An 18,348-nucleotide genomic window follows, 5' to 3' on the forward strand; every position below is an offset into this window, starting at 1 on the left:
TTTTCTTCAGCTTTAATTTGAATTTGCATATCAGTAATTGATGGTCTGTTCCACAGTCTGCCCCTGGCCTTGTCTTCACTGATGATACGGAGCTTTTCCATCTTCTCTTTCCACAGATGTACTCTATTTGATTTCTATGTGTTCCATCTGGCGAGGTCAATGTGTAAAAACTCTATCATAAAGCCCTCTAAGTCCATCAGTTTATAAGAAATATAAGGGACACAGGAGCAGGTGAAATGACAAAAGGGAGATACTATCATTAAAATCTACATTGTGAGCAAGTCTTTAGGACCTGGTTGCTTTAACAACACAACACAACACAACACAACAGAAAACACTGGGCAGTAAAACACAGGTACTGAAGTCGTTAAGACTTTTAACTGTTAAAGTTACAATGACGTGTCTGAGACTGGCTCCAATCGCTGGAGGTCTTTGTATGGACAGTGGTGCTATTGAAGCTGGGTAGGAGGGCGTCACTATAGGTTTTCTGTACATTTAATAATAAAAAAAGAAATCTTTTCAGACATATTTTAATATAAAAACTCAATTAAATGGTTAAGTAATTGTTTCAGTATGACAAAGTTCTCTTAATATAAGAATTTGTCATTTTTAGTAGGAAAAAGGCAAATGAGTCATGAGGCTTCAATTTGATGATTCGCAACTCAACATAATTTGGTGGTATTATCCAAAGTTCAAAAACAGTTATTATTCTAAAGCCTAACTGTATCAAATGAAAACATTATATGTCAATGCTTCTGAAAAATGTATTGCATATACATGAGTCTTTCTGTAAGATAAGCACTGGACTGCTAACCCCATGTTGGTGATTTAAATTCACCAGTCTCTCCTAGGAAACCCTAAACAGGGTAGCTACTACAATCGTAAGCCCAGATTTTGGGATATAAACACAGGAGAGGGTGAAAAAAAACCACACCATCATTTAATCAAGTTAGTTTGATAGCAATGCAGTTTGCATTGTTCAAGAAATCCCTCATCTTCAATGCGGATGGGTATTTTGTGACACAATAGTGAATAATTGTCATCAGGAGTGCTTGTGAGGGTTGAAAATGTAAAGGTAGACGTTCTGTAGCAAGGAGGGGAGTGATAACTTTTCAGTCTACGAGTGGAGGTCCCTGGGACCATCAAGGGAGAAGAGTGGAGAGCGGGTCCCTACCCAGAGAAGCAGTGATGTCCAAGATGGAGGCGGAGATGGAATAGTTGGGGACTTTGGACACAGAGAGGGAGTGGGGCTGTGTGCTTAAGACTGGGGGGCAGGCTTGTAGTGTATACCCTTTGGTTGGTTGATGATGCATGGAGGGGATTGTAACCATGGCAATGAAACAATATACAATAGGATGAATGTAAAACTAATGTTTTCCCATGTAAACTATCACATAATTCACAATAAAACATTAAAAAAAGAAAGAAAGAAAGAAAGAAAAAGAAATCCCTCATCTTTACAAAGGACAGGAAAAATGCTACCCTCTTAAAACAGAGGAGTCCTGGTGTGGCCCTATAGGATAAGCACTGGACCTTAAGGTCGGCTTGAACAGCAAAGTTGGCAGTTCACACCCAACAAGTGCTCCTCGGCAACCTTATAGAGGGTCCCTATGAGCTGGAACAAATTTGACCAAAATTAACAACATTAAAACAGAAAAAAGTTATTATTTTTAACATGATATTGGTTTGAAAAGTTCTCTAAGGTATCTGTAATGTTGACTTATCAGAGAAGAAAAGGTGATTATTATTATTTCTGGGTACCTGTTAACAACAAAAAAAGGGCTTAAATAAAAAAGTACCTATGAATTAGCACACAGTACACATCACAGCTCCACTAGTAAGCATATCCTTTACTCTAAAGTAGTAGTTTTCAAACATTTCTCAGTCACAGGAGTGCCTAAAGAAGAGATGGTGAGCTCAATGAGAATGAGGCACAGGGATTCTCACCACGCCTGCTTCAATCAAACCAGTAAATGTTTATTTACTAATGTTGAGATGCTTTAAGATTTCAGTTTAATAGAAAACATAGCTCATATAGAAATACCAAAAAAAATCATATATATCCACAGTAGAAAATATACATACCTATACAAGGCTTAACATGCTGAAAGCAAGCTTTTGTCAGATCACCTAATAGGGCAAAGGAACTCTGCCGAACTTCTGGCATTTTATCCTACAACAGATAAAAAGGTATTAACTGAATGTGACAGAGAACCAGATTTCAAGGAATTCTAATTTAACCAGCCTTACCTGCATGCACTGATACATTAGTGTTAGAATGTTACTTCGCGCTACTAGTTGTTCAATGTTGCCTCCGAGTCCTTCAGCCAGGCCACTGAGTAAATCAAGAGCTACAATCATAAAATCCTTATCTGGGGCCTCATATTGATCTGGTTGAGCATTGTTCAGCTGAAATTAGAAATTGTGGGGGGATAATTTAAGTCAATTACTTTAAAAAGCTTGTATACACTATGCCTATCCCCACCCCGAAAAATATTCATAGTTAAAAAAAATACGAAAAAAAATTATATAAATAATAATACCATGGCTTGTGCAAGAGTCTTCTGCACTAGGTTTACACAACGCTGATATACAGGTTCACAGTACGGGAGGAAGCCAGACTGCAGGGCTGTGGCAACTGAAGATAGGCACTAAAAAGAATACAGTACATGTGTGTTCAATATTCTGAGTGTATTTTTAAGACTGTGATAAAACTTGAAACTGTGCTCAGAAAGATCCTGGCCGTTTACAAGACTGCTCGTTGAGTCTATAAAAAAAATTTTTTTAAAAATTAACTCTACAGACCAGGGGTGGGGAACATCCAGCCAGCGGGCTACAGAAAAGGACCCTGGACTCATTTTGTCTGGCCCTGCCAAGGCAACCGCAGTTCCACCCATCACATTAGGTTGAATTAATTAAATGTTTGACCAATATAGCAGGCTAATTTTTAAGTTGATAATTTTGTATGGCCACGAGTGCTGTTATAAACATAAAGGTTTCTCACGGCTGCTATAGACTAAAACCTTTCCTTCGGATGCCACTGTTGTTACTGTGATAACCAGCCAAAGAGAGGTTTACTCAGAGGAAACTATAAAAAAGTTGCTATAATTATAGAGCATTATCCTTAGGGCAGATTTAAAGCATGCTCCTATCTCTCTACCACCCTCCACATTAAGACAGTCATTTCTAGTTTCTACAAGTCTGATGTCTAACCCACAGATTTGGGGCCTGTCAGTCTCTACAACCTTATAAAAAGCCGTTTAACTTATGAAAGTTGGGCAATATGGAAGACTGGAGCAGAGCTGATAAATCTGAATTACGGTGTTGAATCTACCACGGATTGCCAGAAGAATGAACAAACCTATCTTGAAAAACGTACATCAGAACGTTCCTTAGAAGCAAGGATGGTGAGACTTGTGTCTTAAGTTACTTTAGACAAGTTAGCAGGAAGGATGCTTGTTAAAGAAGAGGGTCAGCAAAAAAGAGGAAGACCCTCAAAAAAATGAGACTGATACTCTGGCTGCAAAAATGGATGCAAACAGAATTCCGAGGATGGCACAGGACCAGGGAGTATTTTGTTCAGTTGTACACAGGGTCATTATGGGTCAGAACCCACTCAATGGTCCCTAACAATGACACCAGAGCAAAGCAAGCTAGAAAACAGTATGTATAATATGACCCTTTGTCTAGTTTTAAGGAAAAACAACTTAACAAAACCATTGTGCTTTTTTGTTTAAGAGTAATTCTTTGTATGTTGTTATTGTTAGGTTCTGTAGAATCGGTTGTGTCAATCGACCCCATGCACAACAGCTAACTCTGCTTTCCTCACAATCGCTGTATGTTTGAGTCCATTGTTGCAGACACTGTACCAGTCTATCTTACTGGGGGTCTTTCTCTTTTTTTTCCATGACCCTCTACCAAGCACTATGTCCTTTTCCAGGGACTGGTGTGAATAACACATGCAAAGTACGTGAGATATTCTTGTCATCCTCAATTATACGGGGCATTTTAGGTTGTACTTTTTCCAACACAGATTTGATTGTTCTTCTGGCAGCCCATGGTACTTTTAATATTTTTCTCCAACACCATAACTCAAATGCATCAATTCTTCTCCAGTATTCCTTATTTATATCTTAGCTTTCACATTCTTATGAGGCCTTTTAAGAAACAATGGCTGAGTCGGGGCATCTTCAGTCTTCAAAGTGAAATTTTTGTTCTTTTGTATAGGTGTTTAGTCCTGGTATAGCACTGTAAGATAAGTATTGGACAGCTAACCACAAGGCTGGCAGTTCAAAACCACCAACTGCATTTAAGAAACCCTATACAGGGTTGCTATGAGTCAGAAAGGAGTTGGTAGCACTTAACAATACAGTTCTTTATATGCTGTTGTTGTTGTGAAGTGCTGCTGAGTCAGTTCTGACTCATATTGATCCTGTGTAGGGTTACCAAAGAGAGGCTGGAGAATTTAGACTAACGACCTTGAGGGCCAGTGAATTCTCTCACAGTGCCACCCACATCAGTACTGCTTAGTTCTTGTTGTTAAGTGCCGTCGAGTTGGTTCCGACCCATAGCGACCCTGAGGCTGTAAATCTTTACGGGAGCAGAAAGCCTCATCTTTCTCCCGTGGAGCGGCTGGTAGTTTCGAACTGCTGACCTTGCGGTTCACAATCCAATTTGTAACCACTATACTACCAGAGCTCCTTTGTATAGATATACCCAAATAAAAAGGCTATTTATTGCTTTAGCATTTCAACTGAAGCGGTTTAGCACACAAATTATGTATGTACATTTATTAACACTTGATTATCACCCACATCCATTTTAGTAAGACTGGAATATATGTTTTTGGTGAAATATACTTCTAGATTAAATGTTACCAGATTAGCATACCTCAAGTAAAGGAAACAGATCTTTATCTTCATCCTTTAACATGTTCCATTTCTGGATCAGTGGAGGCATTAGCATCTGAATATATTCCTGTTTACAATGACAAAAAACACATAAAGCTCGACTATTATATGTAAACAAGCCCATTCTGAATCTAGGAAAATTAAAATCCATTTAGAGTAACTGTGAAGTCACTACAGAGTCATATCACTAAGACCTATTCTTAGCTCTATTTTGTCCCTATAAAAATATTTCCTTTCACCTACTTTTTATCCATACAAATTTATTCTACTTTTAAGTATACTTTCTTCTTTCTTGAAATGAAATGTCTATAAAATGCAATACTCTATAAAAAAATGAAGGCTCCCTGGTGGCACCACGGCTACTAATCAGTAGGGTGGTGGGTAAAGCACACAAGCAGCTCTGTAGGAGAAAAGACTTGGTGAGCTGTCTGCATACAGATGACAGCCTATGAAACACCATGGGACAGTTCTACTGTGTCAGTAACGGTTCACTGAGGCAGAATGATTCTTGACAACACACGACATTAAAAAAGTACTGCTTTTTAAATCTCAATCAGGATTGTTGACAAAAAGAAGTTTCTTTGTATTCTTTTACTTTCATGAGACTTGTTTTTGTTTTTTAGACATGTTCTTTATACAGTACTTTTTAACTTGACAGGTTAACTTATGTCCTCACTTAATTTGTGTAATAATCCATAAAATCAAGTAAACAAGCACAGTAATCATTATAACAACACAGATTCTGAAGGGTCTCATCTAAGTCTTTCAGGGAAAGGAGGCAAACCCAGAAGTAAAAAAGAACTAATATCAAACTAACCCAAAAACCAAATGTCCTGTGCACCCCAAAAGAAGCATAATTTTAAAACAAAAACTTTTCTTAGGCATATGCTATCACAATTCTTTGGGAGGACATTTTGAACTATTTTAAATTCTAATACTACTCAAATTATATTTAAATAAACTGAATTCCATCCATTTGTCTCCTATTCCAAAGGAGTCCTAATGTGGCGTTGTGGGTTTATGCACTGGACTGCAAAGTGGGTATGACCCACAAGGTTAGTGGTTCAAACTCACCAGTTGCTCCTTGGAAACTCTATACAGGGTTGCCATGAATCAGAATCGAATCGACGACACTTAACAACAACATCTTCTTCACTTAGCCCTAGTAGAGACAGTTTCCTTTTCCCATCCAATTTTTGTCCAGTCTACTTCTCCACTTTATATTATATAGTGTAACTGCCTATACTTGTAAGTTCCAGTGAGAAAAAGAAAAAAAACAAAAAACCCCAAAACCGAACGAGCTTAAGCAATGATAGATAAAAATACAAAAATAATTGGAATTAAATTAAAATAGAAACCAAGAGTCTACTGTTTCAAACTAGCAAATACTAATTGTCCCCATCCTCCAAAATATTTTAACTTGAAATTATGTGAAAACTTATTGATTATACTATGCTATATATTCCCCTCATAAAAGTTAATGACAGATACTTACTGGTTTGTTTAAATGATGTCCGACTGAATCTGCTAATGTCCCTATAGCATCATAAAGAATGAGCAGGTTCTTATGCTGGTATTTACTAAATGCAAACACCAGGGTATCAAGTATATAACCAAGGTAAGGAACAAGTTCTGTACAAGCCTCCTCTTCTAGGGTAGCAAAGGCACTGGAATTTTTTGAAAAGAAAATGAATACTTAGTATAATACAAGAGATAGGAAACTAAGTCTACACAAATTCTATTTACACTTTACATGTCTCGCTCCTTGTCATCACCACACCAGATGGTTATTTTTATTATTTCTCTACTCATCTCTTCTTCCTTTCCCTAGAGACTGTGGCACCTACTGAATTACAAGATAAATTCATGACGAATATTGCAAGATCTTTATTCAGTCAATAAGCTTATTTGGTGCATGCTATTTATTCAATGCTGAGAAAATAATAAATAAAATAAACATAATAATTGCTCTAGACTACTGAAAATATCCCCACCACTCGCTTGTCAGTTATTGTGCCGTGAGCTAAGCCACCAATATTTTAAAAAACAGCAGTGTCACCCAAAGACAGGTTTCAGCAGAACATACAGACTAAGACAGACTTGGAAGAAGGAGAGGTGGGCCACTTCTATTTGGTTAGCCACTGACAACCTCATGAATAGCAGAACATTGTCAGACATTGTGCCAGAAGATGAGCTCTCCTCAGGCTGGAAGACTCAAAACACATCTGATAAAGAGCTGCCTGCCTCCTTAAAGGAGAGTTGACCATAATGCTGTGAACATGAGTAAAGCTTTCGAGGCCTTCATTTGCTGATGGGCACAACTCAAAATGAGGAAACACAGATGTAAACATACATGAATAATCAGAATATGGAATGTGTGAAACATGAATCTAGGAAAATCAAAGTTGTAAAAATGAAATGGAAAGCCTAAAAATTGATACTCTAGGCATTTGTGAGCTGAAATGAACTGGTACTGACCATTCTGCTTCAGATAATCACTATTCGAGGAACAACATGCTGAAGACTAAGGGAGTTGAATTCACTACCAAAAAGATCATTTGAAGATCTACCTTGAAGAATAATGCTGTCTAATATAGGATAATATCCACATGCCTACAAGGAAGACCAGCTAATACATATTATTCAAATTTATTTATCAACCACTACAACCAGTGATGATGAAATTAATCAAAACAAACATGCAATCAAGATGCATTGACAATTACTGGTAATTGAAATGTGAAAGCTGGAAACAAAGAGGAAGAATAGGCAGCTGGAAAATAATGGTGTGGTGACAGAAATGATGTTGGAGACCACATGACAGAATTTTACATACCAGTCACTTCTTCACTGCAAATACCTTTTATTAACAAAATAGAGAGTGACTATACACTTGGAGCTCAACAGATGGAGTACATAGGAATCAAATTGAGTATATCTGTGAGAAGAGAGGATGGAGAGCACTAAGATCAGCCAAAACAAGAACATATGCAAGTTCAGACTGAAAATGAAAACAAGCCAAAGAGAGCTAAATTTAGACACCATCTCAAGAACAGATTTGATGCATCAGAAGGAAGACCTTAGAAGTTACAAGGTAACATCAAGAACATTAAAAATGAAGAAACCAAAACGTTACTAAAATAAGGGAAAGAAAGAAAATATCAAATGGATGTCAGAACAGACCCTGAGACTTGCCATTGAATGTAGAGAAGCTAAAGCGACTCAAACAAATGATGTAAAAGAGCTGAACAAAAAATTTCAAGTGGTGACTTGAGAAGATGAAGGAATACACACTCACTACATTAGCTGATGTATGACCATTTCATGAGATACCATATAACCAAGAACCAATGGTACTGAAAGGAGAAGTACAAACTACACTTAAGACATTGGGAAAAACAAGGCCCTTGGAAATTGACAGAATACATATTGGAAATGCTTTAATAAATTGAAGCAGCACAGCAACTATAGTTAACACTGAGAATAGGTATTCCAGAACCCTTAACTGTGCTCATGAGGAACCAAGAGGCAATCATTTGAACAGAACAAGGGAACACTGCATGGTTTACAATCAGGTAACGTATGTGTCAGGAGTCCTGGTATAGCGCCGTGTGTTAATGCGCTGGACTGCAAAGTCAGTTTGAACCGCAAGGTTGGCGGTTCAAGCTCATCAGCTGCTCCTCAGAAACCTGGGTTCACTATGTGTTGGAATTGAGTCAATAGCATTAAACAACAAAGGTGTGTGCTAGCGTTGTATTCCTTTTACTATATTATTCAAGTGGTATGCTGAGCTAACAATCCAAGAACCTGGATTCTATGAAGAACATGCATCAGAATTGGAGGAACACTAATAAGCAACCTTCAATATGCAGAAGACACAACCTTGTTTGCTAGAAGCAAAGAGGACTTGGAAGGACTTACTGATAAAGATCAAAGACTTCAGTGTGGATTTCACCTCAACTTGTAGAGAAAACAAAAATCCTCAACAGCTGAACCAAAGAAAATAACATCATGGTAAACAAAGAAAAAATTAAAATTGTCAAAAATTTTACTTTGCCTGGATCCACAATTATTGCTTATAGAAGCAGCAGCCAGTCAGTTGAGGACTAAGGTGTGCCTGACTAAAGTCATGATAATTTCAAACGCCTCATTTGCATGTGAAACCTGGACAACGAATAGCGAAGACCATAGAAGAATCGATGCATTTAAATATGGTGCTGGCAAAAATTATTGAAAAAGTATCATGGACTGACAGAAGAACCTTGTTTTGGATGAAGTACAGCCAGAATGCTCCTTAGAAGTGAGGATGGGGAGACTGTTTCTCTCATACTCAGGGCACATTATCAGGAGGGGTTAGTCCCTGAAGAACATCATCACTGCAAAGTGAAGGTCAGTGAAAAAAAGACCTCTTTGACAATGAGACAGACTGACAACGGCAGTAACAATGGGCTCTATTTTGTTCTGTTATACATTAAGTTTCTATGACTCAGAACTGACTAAATGACACCTAACATTACCAACAAAGTATAACTAGTTCTAAATTTCTAAAACACTTATAATACATTCTCTTCTACCCAGTCAGGAATTTCCTGAATTTCTTTCTTTTTTTTTTAAACCCTAAAATTTCTAATTCATTAACATCATGAACTATTTATTCCTTTCCTTCACAGCACTTGCTATACATTGCAATTATAATTGATTTTCATTATTGACATTAGTTTTATCGAGTACCCAAATTACCAATTATAGAACCAGCCTTATTTGATCTCAGCTGGAAATTTTTCTGGACTTTGCATATGCATGTGTCTTTTAAGGATTTTGATTAATGAATTTGCAAATTTGCAATTACAAATCGACAAATGATGACCAAGTCCACGTAGTTTGGTATTTGTTGTAAAAGGAGTCTGGTGGCAAATTGGTTAAGCATTCAGCTGCTCAAACCCACCAGTGGCTCCAAGGAAGATATAAGTAAGACATGGTGATCTGCTCCCATAAAGACTACAGTCTCAGAAACACTTTGGGGCAGTTCTACTTTATCCTATAGGGTTGCTATGAGTTGGAATCGACTTAACAGTACACAAGTAGCCTGTAAGATCTAAGATGAGAGGAACGGTTAAGCCTGGTGGAGGTGATGGTGTGCCACCAAAGTCGGCTCCAATTCATAGTGACCCTGGATAAGGTTTCCAAGGCTGTAACTCTTTACGGAGCAGAAACCCTTTGCTCTTGAGGAGCAACCGGTAGATAGGAATTACTGACCTTGCAGTTAGCAGCCCACTTGGTAATCCACTAGGCTACCAGGGCTTCTGAACAATTAGTAGAGAATTCAAAAATTTGCTGAACAAACCAACTATAGAAACCCAAAGTAACTAACCTATATCCTCCTTTTTATCTTAAAAAGAAAATTGTTGTTAATCACTGTGGTCTTATGTCCAACTTTTCCAAATAGTATTCAGTGTGGTGCTGTGGGTTAATGCTCTGGACTGCAAAGTCAGTTTGAACCGCAAGGTTGGTGGCTCAAGCTCACTAGTCGCTCCTCAGAAATCCTATATACACAACTCAGTTTAAATTTCTTTGTCCGCTTTCCAACATATTTTTTTTTCCTACTAACAAATTAAGAAAAGTAATTTCATTTGAAGACAAAGCCGGAACCATAAAGATAATTAACAGGCCCTTTTATAACATAAAGATCTGTCCCAGGAAACTGGAATATTTGTGGTAATGAAACTACCAACCAATGTGATATTTAGTGAGAGCCCTCAGCTGACGGAGTGAGGACTGGAACAGATCCACTAAGCACTGAGAGGCATAGTTGATAATTGACAGTCACCATGGGATTTTCTGAGGCGTTATGGTAGCTGACTGCAGACTATATAGAGTTACACTGTTGAGATGCTAATCTGCTCAAACGTCATTATTCCTTATCTGAGAGTAGGATCCTGGCCATTATCATTTCAAATGGCTATGGGATTTAGGGTGAAAGAGGATTCTACTGTTACTACAGTCACTGAGTGGAAAAAAATAAGTTGAGGAAGAAACGGCGAAGACTGATGTCTAATTACTCACACTGGAATTTATAATATTTATCAAGTAAAAGCCACAGGAGATAAAACTGTTGTGATAAAATACAATGTGATAAAACATGTTAGCATACAAACCTAAGAGCTACAATCAGTTCCTGAAAATTCTCACTATAAAAAAGGGAAATCGAAATTTCTGACATGGGTGGAAACATTCCATTAATGGCTGGATACCAACATCCACTGGAATCGTGGTGTGGCACTGTAGGATAATGCGCTAGACCACAAGGTCAGTTGGAACTGCATGGTCAGTGGTTCAAACCCACCAGCTGCTACTCAGAAACCTTATACTGGCTTGCAGTTGGTTGGTACTTAGCAACAACCAACATCCATTGCAAGGTTGAAAGTTACATCTCCCACTAGATCATCTATTTCCTTCCCCAACAATGAGCATTCTATTATGGATCTATCCTACCTGCAGGCAGCTTCTTGTACTCTCTTGTTGCTATCCAGGATTCGCTTCAGCAATTCTGTCATTAATGGCTTCAGGTACGTGTCTGGTGGCTGGCTGACTACCCAGTGTGCATAGCGGCTAAGAGTCCAGCACGTTATGGAACGCACAAGAGCCTTTTTATCAGAGAGGCACTGAATAAGGTGAGGAATGAGCTCTGGCAAGTATGGAATCATGCCCTGCATGCAACCTAGAAAAAAATATAACACAACTTTCAAAAATGCTAACATTTGGCTAAAACAAAATTATTTCAGTAGAATACTAAGCAGGCATGTTTTTAAAGTGCTATCAAGTCGGTTCCTACTCACAGCAACCCTGAGACACGGCTGGTGAATTTGAACCGTCAACTTTGCAGTTCAAACCAACCTTAGGGTCCAGTGCATTGTCCCACAGTACACCAGGACTCCAAAAGGCGTAAGTCCCATAAAAAATATTCAGGTCATTTCTTTTGCAATAAATTATCACTGTTAATCAGATTAAAAATTTTAACTTATGAATTTAAAGCTAATTGCTCCTAGATATCTTCTAGCTAGGTAAGGACCTCACTTTACTTCTGACACAAATTTATGGCTTTCAGTAATAAAAAGGAGCTTTGCAAATGTTAGCCAATTTCTTGGAGACAGATATTTACAGAATGTTTAACATTAACAGCAAAGACTCAGGATTAATCCTTTACAGAAAATGGATTTTACTTGTCCCTTAACATTTTCCTGATATCTACTTTGGAACGATACATTATTTTTTCTAGCAATAAGAATTGCTTTGGATAGCAAACCTCTCTCATTATATTCATTTTTCTGTAACAGAAAGAATTTGTAAAACATTTGACTGGGGTAAGGAAGGAGTATGCCTATGGCTGTCTAATCAAGACTTATTAAGCAATTCAAAGTAGAAATTAATTTTAATATGACTTTGGTTCCAATATTCCTAGGTTAAAGAGAATCACAGTCTTATGTATCATACAGCATGATGACAAGAAAGAAGAAAGTATGTGAATTCAAAAGTGATTAATTTTCATTTATAGACTAACAACCTCTTAAAGTAGCCAAGGCTTATTAGCAACAATTAAGGACTTTTTATTTCAAAATTAATTTAGACTTACCTTCAGCAATTGCTCCTAAAACCAGGATGCCTGATTCTTTAACAACCCATTCATGATGAAAAAGTAATTCTTTCAAAAGGGGCAAAATATGTGGCAAAAGTTCATCACGATACACATTTGCAAGTACATCTAGGGCAGCAGCAGAACATTTTCCTAAGGAAATATTTAATTCAAAAATATTATATTAACATTATCAGTTAATGTATTAATTAAACGACTATTTATTACAAGTACCACACTTTATTTATAGCTCTATAGCGTTTCAATGCAAGAACTCAAATAGGAGCTCAGTATATTCTATTGAAAGGTTATTTAGGGAAAACTGAAGCTATTATCTTTGATCCCACCATTTTACTGTGTGATCCTGAGCAGACCCGAGTCACTAAGTTTTTTTCCTTATAAAAATGATCTGCAGAGTATCCGTGTTTCAGTATCACTAAGATTTAGAATTTCCAAGTATGAAGAAAGCTGTGTTCTGAAGGATACAGATTTTAAAAAAATTAACCACAATCAAATATAACACATATCATGGTATTTAAGTAACTACTGCAATAGTGTGAATAAAAAATACGCAATGCCTACCTTTCCTCACCCATCACAAATCATTATGGAGATTAATTACAATAATATAACGCTATTCCCAAAAATGTCTGGCTAGCACACCACTACATCAGCAAACAAGGTGATGTTTTAAAAGAAGAAATTTTATAAGTAATCATAATTACAGGTAAAGAATGATGGCAATTGTAGGTTAAGAGATCAACAAAATTCTCCTGCTTAGGAATTTAACTTTCAATTAGCTATCACTGTTCTTTCTGGGAACCTTATAGCTATAGTTACTCAATTTGGGCATTTGACAAAGGAAGAAGTGAACCTGTCATTTCAAAGAAAACATCTGACATTATTTGCATAAATGATAAATACAAGGTTTTAAGGGAGACTAGCATTTTGGAAAATTTGCATCTGCCACCACAGATCATGACAGCGTCCCAATACTTTTCCAACGATGATGCTGTTGCTAGTGCTGTCAAGTTGGTTTCAACTCAGCAACCTTGTATGATCTCTGAGCAGCGGTCAGTGGATGAGAACCATCAACTTCATAGTTAGCTGCTGTTGTTGTGGTTTGGTGCTATTGGTCTATTCCGACTCATAGAGATTTTATGTACAACAGAGTAAAAACAATACCCAGTAAAAGCACCACAGTGATTAGCAATGTATGATGGTACATAATAATGCATGAGTAAAAATCCATTCAAAAAGGAAGCTAAGTAGATTTTTAACAGTATATTAAAAGTTTACTGAGTGGAGAGGCAGGACCTACTTTTTGATAACTAGTATTAGACATAACAAAAACAGTAGTAGGAAAAGACAAAACAGACAAATGGAACTTTATGAAAATTAAAATTCTCGTTCAAAGGATTATACTAGCAAAGTGAAGAGATAAACTACAGATTGAAGAACATTCTTGGGTATTGGTATCAATTGTTGTTGTTGATGCCAAGTGCTGTAGACTAAGTTCAGACCCATTACGACCCTGTATAGGGTGTTTCCCTGGAGCAACAGGTGAGTCTGAATCACAAAACTTGCAGTTCAAACAGAACTTGTGGTGAGCGGCTTATCCTACAGCGTCACACCAGCACTCATAGGTACCAATGTTGTTGCTGTTAGGCGCCATCGAGTCAGTACTGACTCACAGCGACCCTATACACAACAGAACAAAACACTGCCTGGTCGGTCCTGTGCCAAAGTCACAATTGTTGCAACTTTTGAGTCCACTGCGCCAATCCATGTAACTGGGGGTAAGGGGGAATTTTCCTCTTTTTCTCCGACCCTCAACGTTACCCAACATATCCTTCTCCTGGGATTGGTACTTTCTGATATGTCCAAAGTAGGAGAGATGAAGTCTGGCTGCATCATGACTGCCAAGGAACACTCTGGTTATACTACTTCCAACATAGACTGACTTGTTCTTTTCACAGTCCATGGTATTTTCAATAGTCTCCTCCAACCCCATAACTCAAATGCATCCATTCTTCTTCTACTAGTGTCCAACTTTTGCATGCATATGAGATTATTAAAAATACCAGGGCTTGGGTCAGGCTCACCTTAGTCTTCAAACTGACAACTTTGCTCTTCAATACTTTAAAGAGGTCTTGTGCAGATTTAACTAATGCAATACGTTGTTTGAATTCTGGACCGCTGCTTCCATAACTGGTGATGGGTTAATCTGAACAAAATATAATCTTTGCAAACTTGACCCTATTCTCCATTTAGATGGATGTTGTTTGTTGATCCAGTGGTGAGGATTTCTGTTTTCTTTACACTGAGATACAACCCATACCAAAGGCTGTGGTTTTAAATTTCTTCAGTAAGTATTTTAAGTCCTCTCCACTATCAGTTTTATCATCTGCACATCACAGGTTGTTAATGAGTCTTCCTCTAATCTTGATGTCATGTTTTTCATCATATAATCCGGCTTCAAGGACTATTTGCTCAGCATACAGGTTGAATAAGTATGGTGAAAGAATACAACCCTAGCACACACCTTATCTAATTTTATACAACCATTTTGTATTTTCTTACTCTGTTCGAACAACTGCCTCTTGGTCTATGTACAGGTACGTAACTCATGAGTACAATTAAGTGTCCACCATAGATGTCAGCTTGAAGACTAAACGTAGGCCTGACCCAAGCCACGGTGTTTTCAATAACCTCATATACCTGAGAAACCAGGACAGTGGATAAGGAAGACCATATAAAAATTGATGCTTTTCAGTTATTGTGTTGGAGGAGAATATTGAAAGTGTCATGGACTGCCAAAAGAACCAACAAGATCTGTGTTGGAAGAAGTGCAGCCAGAATGCTCCTTGGAGGCCAGGATGGCCAAACTTCATTTCTCATACTTTGGACATATTGTCAGGAGGGACCAGTTTCTGGAAAAGGTTATCATGTTTGGTTAGGTGCAGGGTCAGAGAAAAAGAGCAAGACCTCCAGCGAGATGGATTGGCAAAGTGGCAGCATCAATGGGATCAAGTGAAGCAACAGTAGTGAGGTTGGCCCAGTATTGGGCAACGTGTCATTCTACTGTGCACAGAACTTTGACGTTTTACAGTGTTTCGCTCATACTCTACATGAGTCGGTACTGACTTGATGGCACCTAACAAAAACAACATACTCATTCTCCACAATGTTGTCCATAGCTTTTCATGATCCACACAATCAAAAGTCTTTGTATAGTCAATAAAGCAGAGGTAAACCTCTTTCCAGCATTCTTTGCTTTCAGCCATGATCCACCTGATGGTGGGAATGATATGACCTTGTTCCACATCCTCTTCTGAATCTGGTTTGAACCTCTGGAAATTCTTTGTCAGTGTATGGTTACAGCCATTTTTATACTATTGTTAGCAAAATGTTACTTGCCTGTGATATTAATGATATTACCTGATGATTTCCACCATTCCATTGGGTTACCACTCTTTGGAATGGGTACAAATATGGATCTCTTTCAGTAAGCTGGTTAGATAGTTGCCTTCCAAATTTCTTGGCACAGATGAGAAAGTGTCTCCAGTGCTGCATCAGTTTGTTGAAAGACTTCAATTTGTACTCCATTAATTCTCAGAGACTTGTTATTTGCCAAAGTATTCAATGTACCTTGGCCTTCTTCCTTCAGTATCACTGACTCTTGATCAAATGCTAGTTCTTGAAATGGACCACTTCTTTTTGGTACAGTAACTTTGTATATTCCTTCCATCTTTTGATGCTTTCTGCATCATTCAATATTTTGCCCATGGTGGTAGTGGTGGTGGTGATGTGCCGTGGTGATTTCGACTAATAGCGACCCTGTACAGGGTTCCCGAGGTTGTAAATCTTTACGGAAGCAGAAAGCCTCATCCCGCAGAAGAGTTAGTAGTTTTAACCTGCTGACACTGAGGTTAACAGCCTGGTTTGTAACCACTACACTACCAGAGCTCTTTATTTTTCTTATAGAATCCTTCAATACCGAAAATTGAAGCTTGAATTTTTCTTCAGTTCGTTCAGATTGAGAAATGCTGAGTGTGTTCTTCCCTTGTGGTTTTCTAACTTCAGGTCTTCGCACATTTCGCTATAGTATTTGACTTCGTCTTGTTGAACTGACTTTTGAAATTTTCTATTCAGCTTTTTTACCTCCTCACTTCTTCCATTTGCTTTAGCATCTTTACACTGGAGAGCAAGTTTCAAAGTCTCTTCTAACATCCATTTTGGTATTTTCCTTCTTTCTTGCCCTCTTGATGACCTTTTGATTTCTTCCTATATGATGTTCTTGATGTCATCCCACAACTTTTCTGGTCTTCGGTTGTTACTGTCTAATTCATCAAATCAGTGCTTCAGATGATCTCTAAATTCAGGGGGATACGTTCAAGGTCATATTTTGGTGCTCATGGACTTGTTTTAAATTTTCTTCAGCTTCAGCCTGGACTTGCATATAAGCAATTGATGGTCTGTTCCAGACTGCCCCTGGCCTTGTTCTAACTAATGATATGGAGTTTTTCCACTGTCTCTTTCCACAGATGTAATCAATTTGATTTCTGTGGATTCCATCTGGTGGGGTCTATGTGTATAATCACCTTTTATGTTGTTAAAAAAAAAGGTGTCTGTAATGAAAAAGTCATTTGTCTTGCAAAATTCTATCATGTGATCTCCAGCAGTTTCTATCACAGTATTTTCCAACCACAGACACTTCCTGCTTCCAACTTGCATTCCAATCACCAGTCATCATGATTCCATTTTTGATCAATTTCAGAATGAAAAAGTTGGTACAATTCTTCAATTTCATCATCACTGGCTTTAGTGGTTGGTGCATATATTTGAATAATAGCGGTATTAACTGGTCTTCCATGTTCTTGTTGGTGCTAAGTGTCATCAAGTTGGTTCCAACCCATAGTGACTATGTATAGGGTTTCCGAGGAGTGTCTGGTGAGCTTGAACTGCCGACCTTTTGGTCCAAGGTCTTACTTGTAGGTGTATGAATACTATTCCCATCACAGACAATATTGTATTCAAGACAGATCTTTATACGGTCTTTTAGGTGATGAATGCGACACCACTCCTCTTCAATTTGTCATTCCTAGCATAGTAAACCATGTGACTGTCAGATTCAAAATGGTCAATACCAGTCCATTTCAGCTCACTAATGCCTAAGGATGGATACAGATGTTTATGCATTTCATTTCATTTTAGACAATTTCTAAGTTTTCTAGACTCACAGTGTATACATTCCATGTTCCAATTATTAATGGATGTTTACAGCTGTTTCTCTTCATTCTGAGTTGTGCCTCATCAGCATGTGAAGGTCCCGAAGGCTTTAATCATTTCACCGTCAACTCTACTTTGAGGAGGCAGCTCTTCCCCAGTAGTATTTTGGGTGCTTTCCAACCTGAGGGGCTACCATTCCAGCACTGTAACTGACAATATTCTGGTGCTCTTCATCATGCTTCAATATTCTGGTGTTGACAGTGTTCCAATGCTACTTATAAGGTTTTCAGTGACTAAATATTCTAAAGTCCTTTGTGTCTCCTTCTTCCTAGTCTGTCTTTGTCTAGATGCTCACCTGAAACCGCACCTCCTTGAGCAAACCTGCTGTTATTTAAAATACCTGTGGCACAGCTTCCAGAATCACAGAACACACAAGAACCAGAGTACGACTGACAGAAAAATAAGTGCAGTATCAATGTTGTTGTTAAGTGCCGTCGAGTCGGTTCCGACCCATAGCGACCCTGTACAGGGTTTCCGAGGGTGTAAATCCTTACGGGAGTAGAAAGCCTCATCTTT

The 18,348-nt window shown here is 38.0% G+C and overlaps 1 protein-coding gene across 2 annotated transcripts in view; it reads right to left on the minus strand.

Moving 5' to 3' along the window:
• TNPO1 (transportin 1) overlaps window positions 1-18,348 on the minus strand; it is a 148,820-nt gene that overhangs the window by 18,575 nt on the left and 111,897 nt on the right. For both annotated transcript variants that reach the window (XM_006875268.1, XM_006875269.1), the window contains 7 exons: window positions 12,541-12,693; window positions 11,403-11,628; window positions 6,406-6,577; window positions 4,891-4,977; window positions 2,544-2,651; window positions 2,251-2,409; window positions 2,086-2,173 (listed from right to left, as the gene is read on the minus strand). In XM_006875268.1, coding sequence (XP_006875330.1) covers window positions 2,086-2,173; window positions 2,251-2,409; window positions 2,544-2,651; window positions 4,891-4,977; window positions 6,406-6,577; window positions 11,403-11,628; window positions 12,541-12,693 — 993 coding nt within the window. The remainder of the gene's footprint in view (window positions 1-2,085; window positions 2,174-2,250; window positions 2,410-2,543; window positions 2,652-4,890; window positions 4,978-6,405; window positions 6,578-11,402; window positions 11,629-12,540; window positions 12,694-18,348) is intronic.

This window comes from Chrysochloris asiatica, unplaced genomic scaffold (assembly GCF_000296735.1).
Source record: "Chrysochloris asiatica unplaced genomic scaffold, ChrAsi1.0 scaffold00316, whole genome shotgun sequence".
Lineage (NCBI taxonomy): Eukaryota > Metazoa > Chordata > Mammalia > Afrosoricida > Chrysochloridae > Chrysochloris > Chrysochloris asiatica.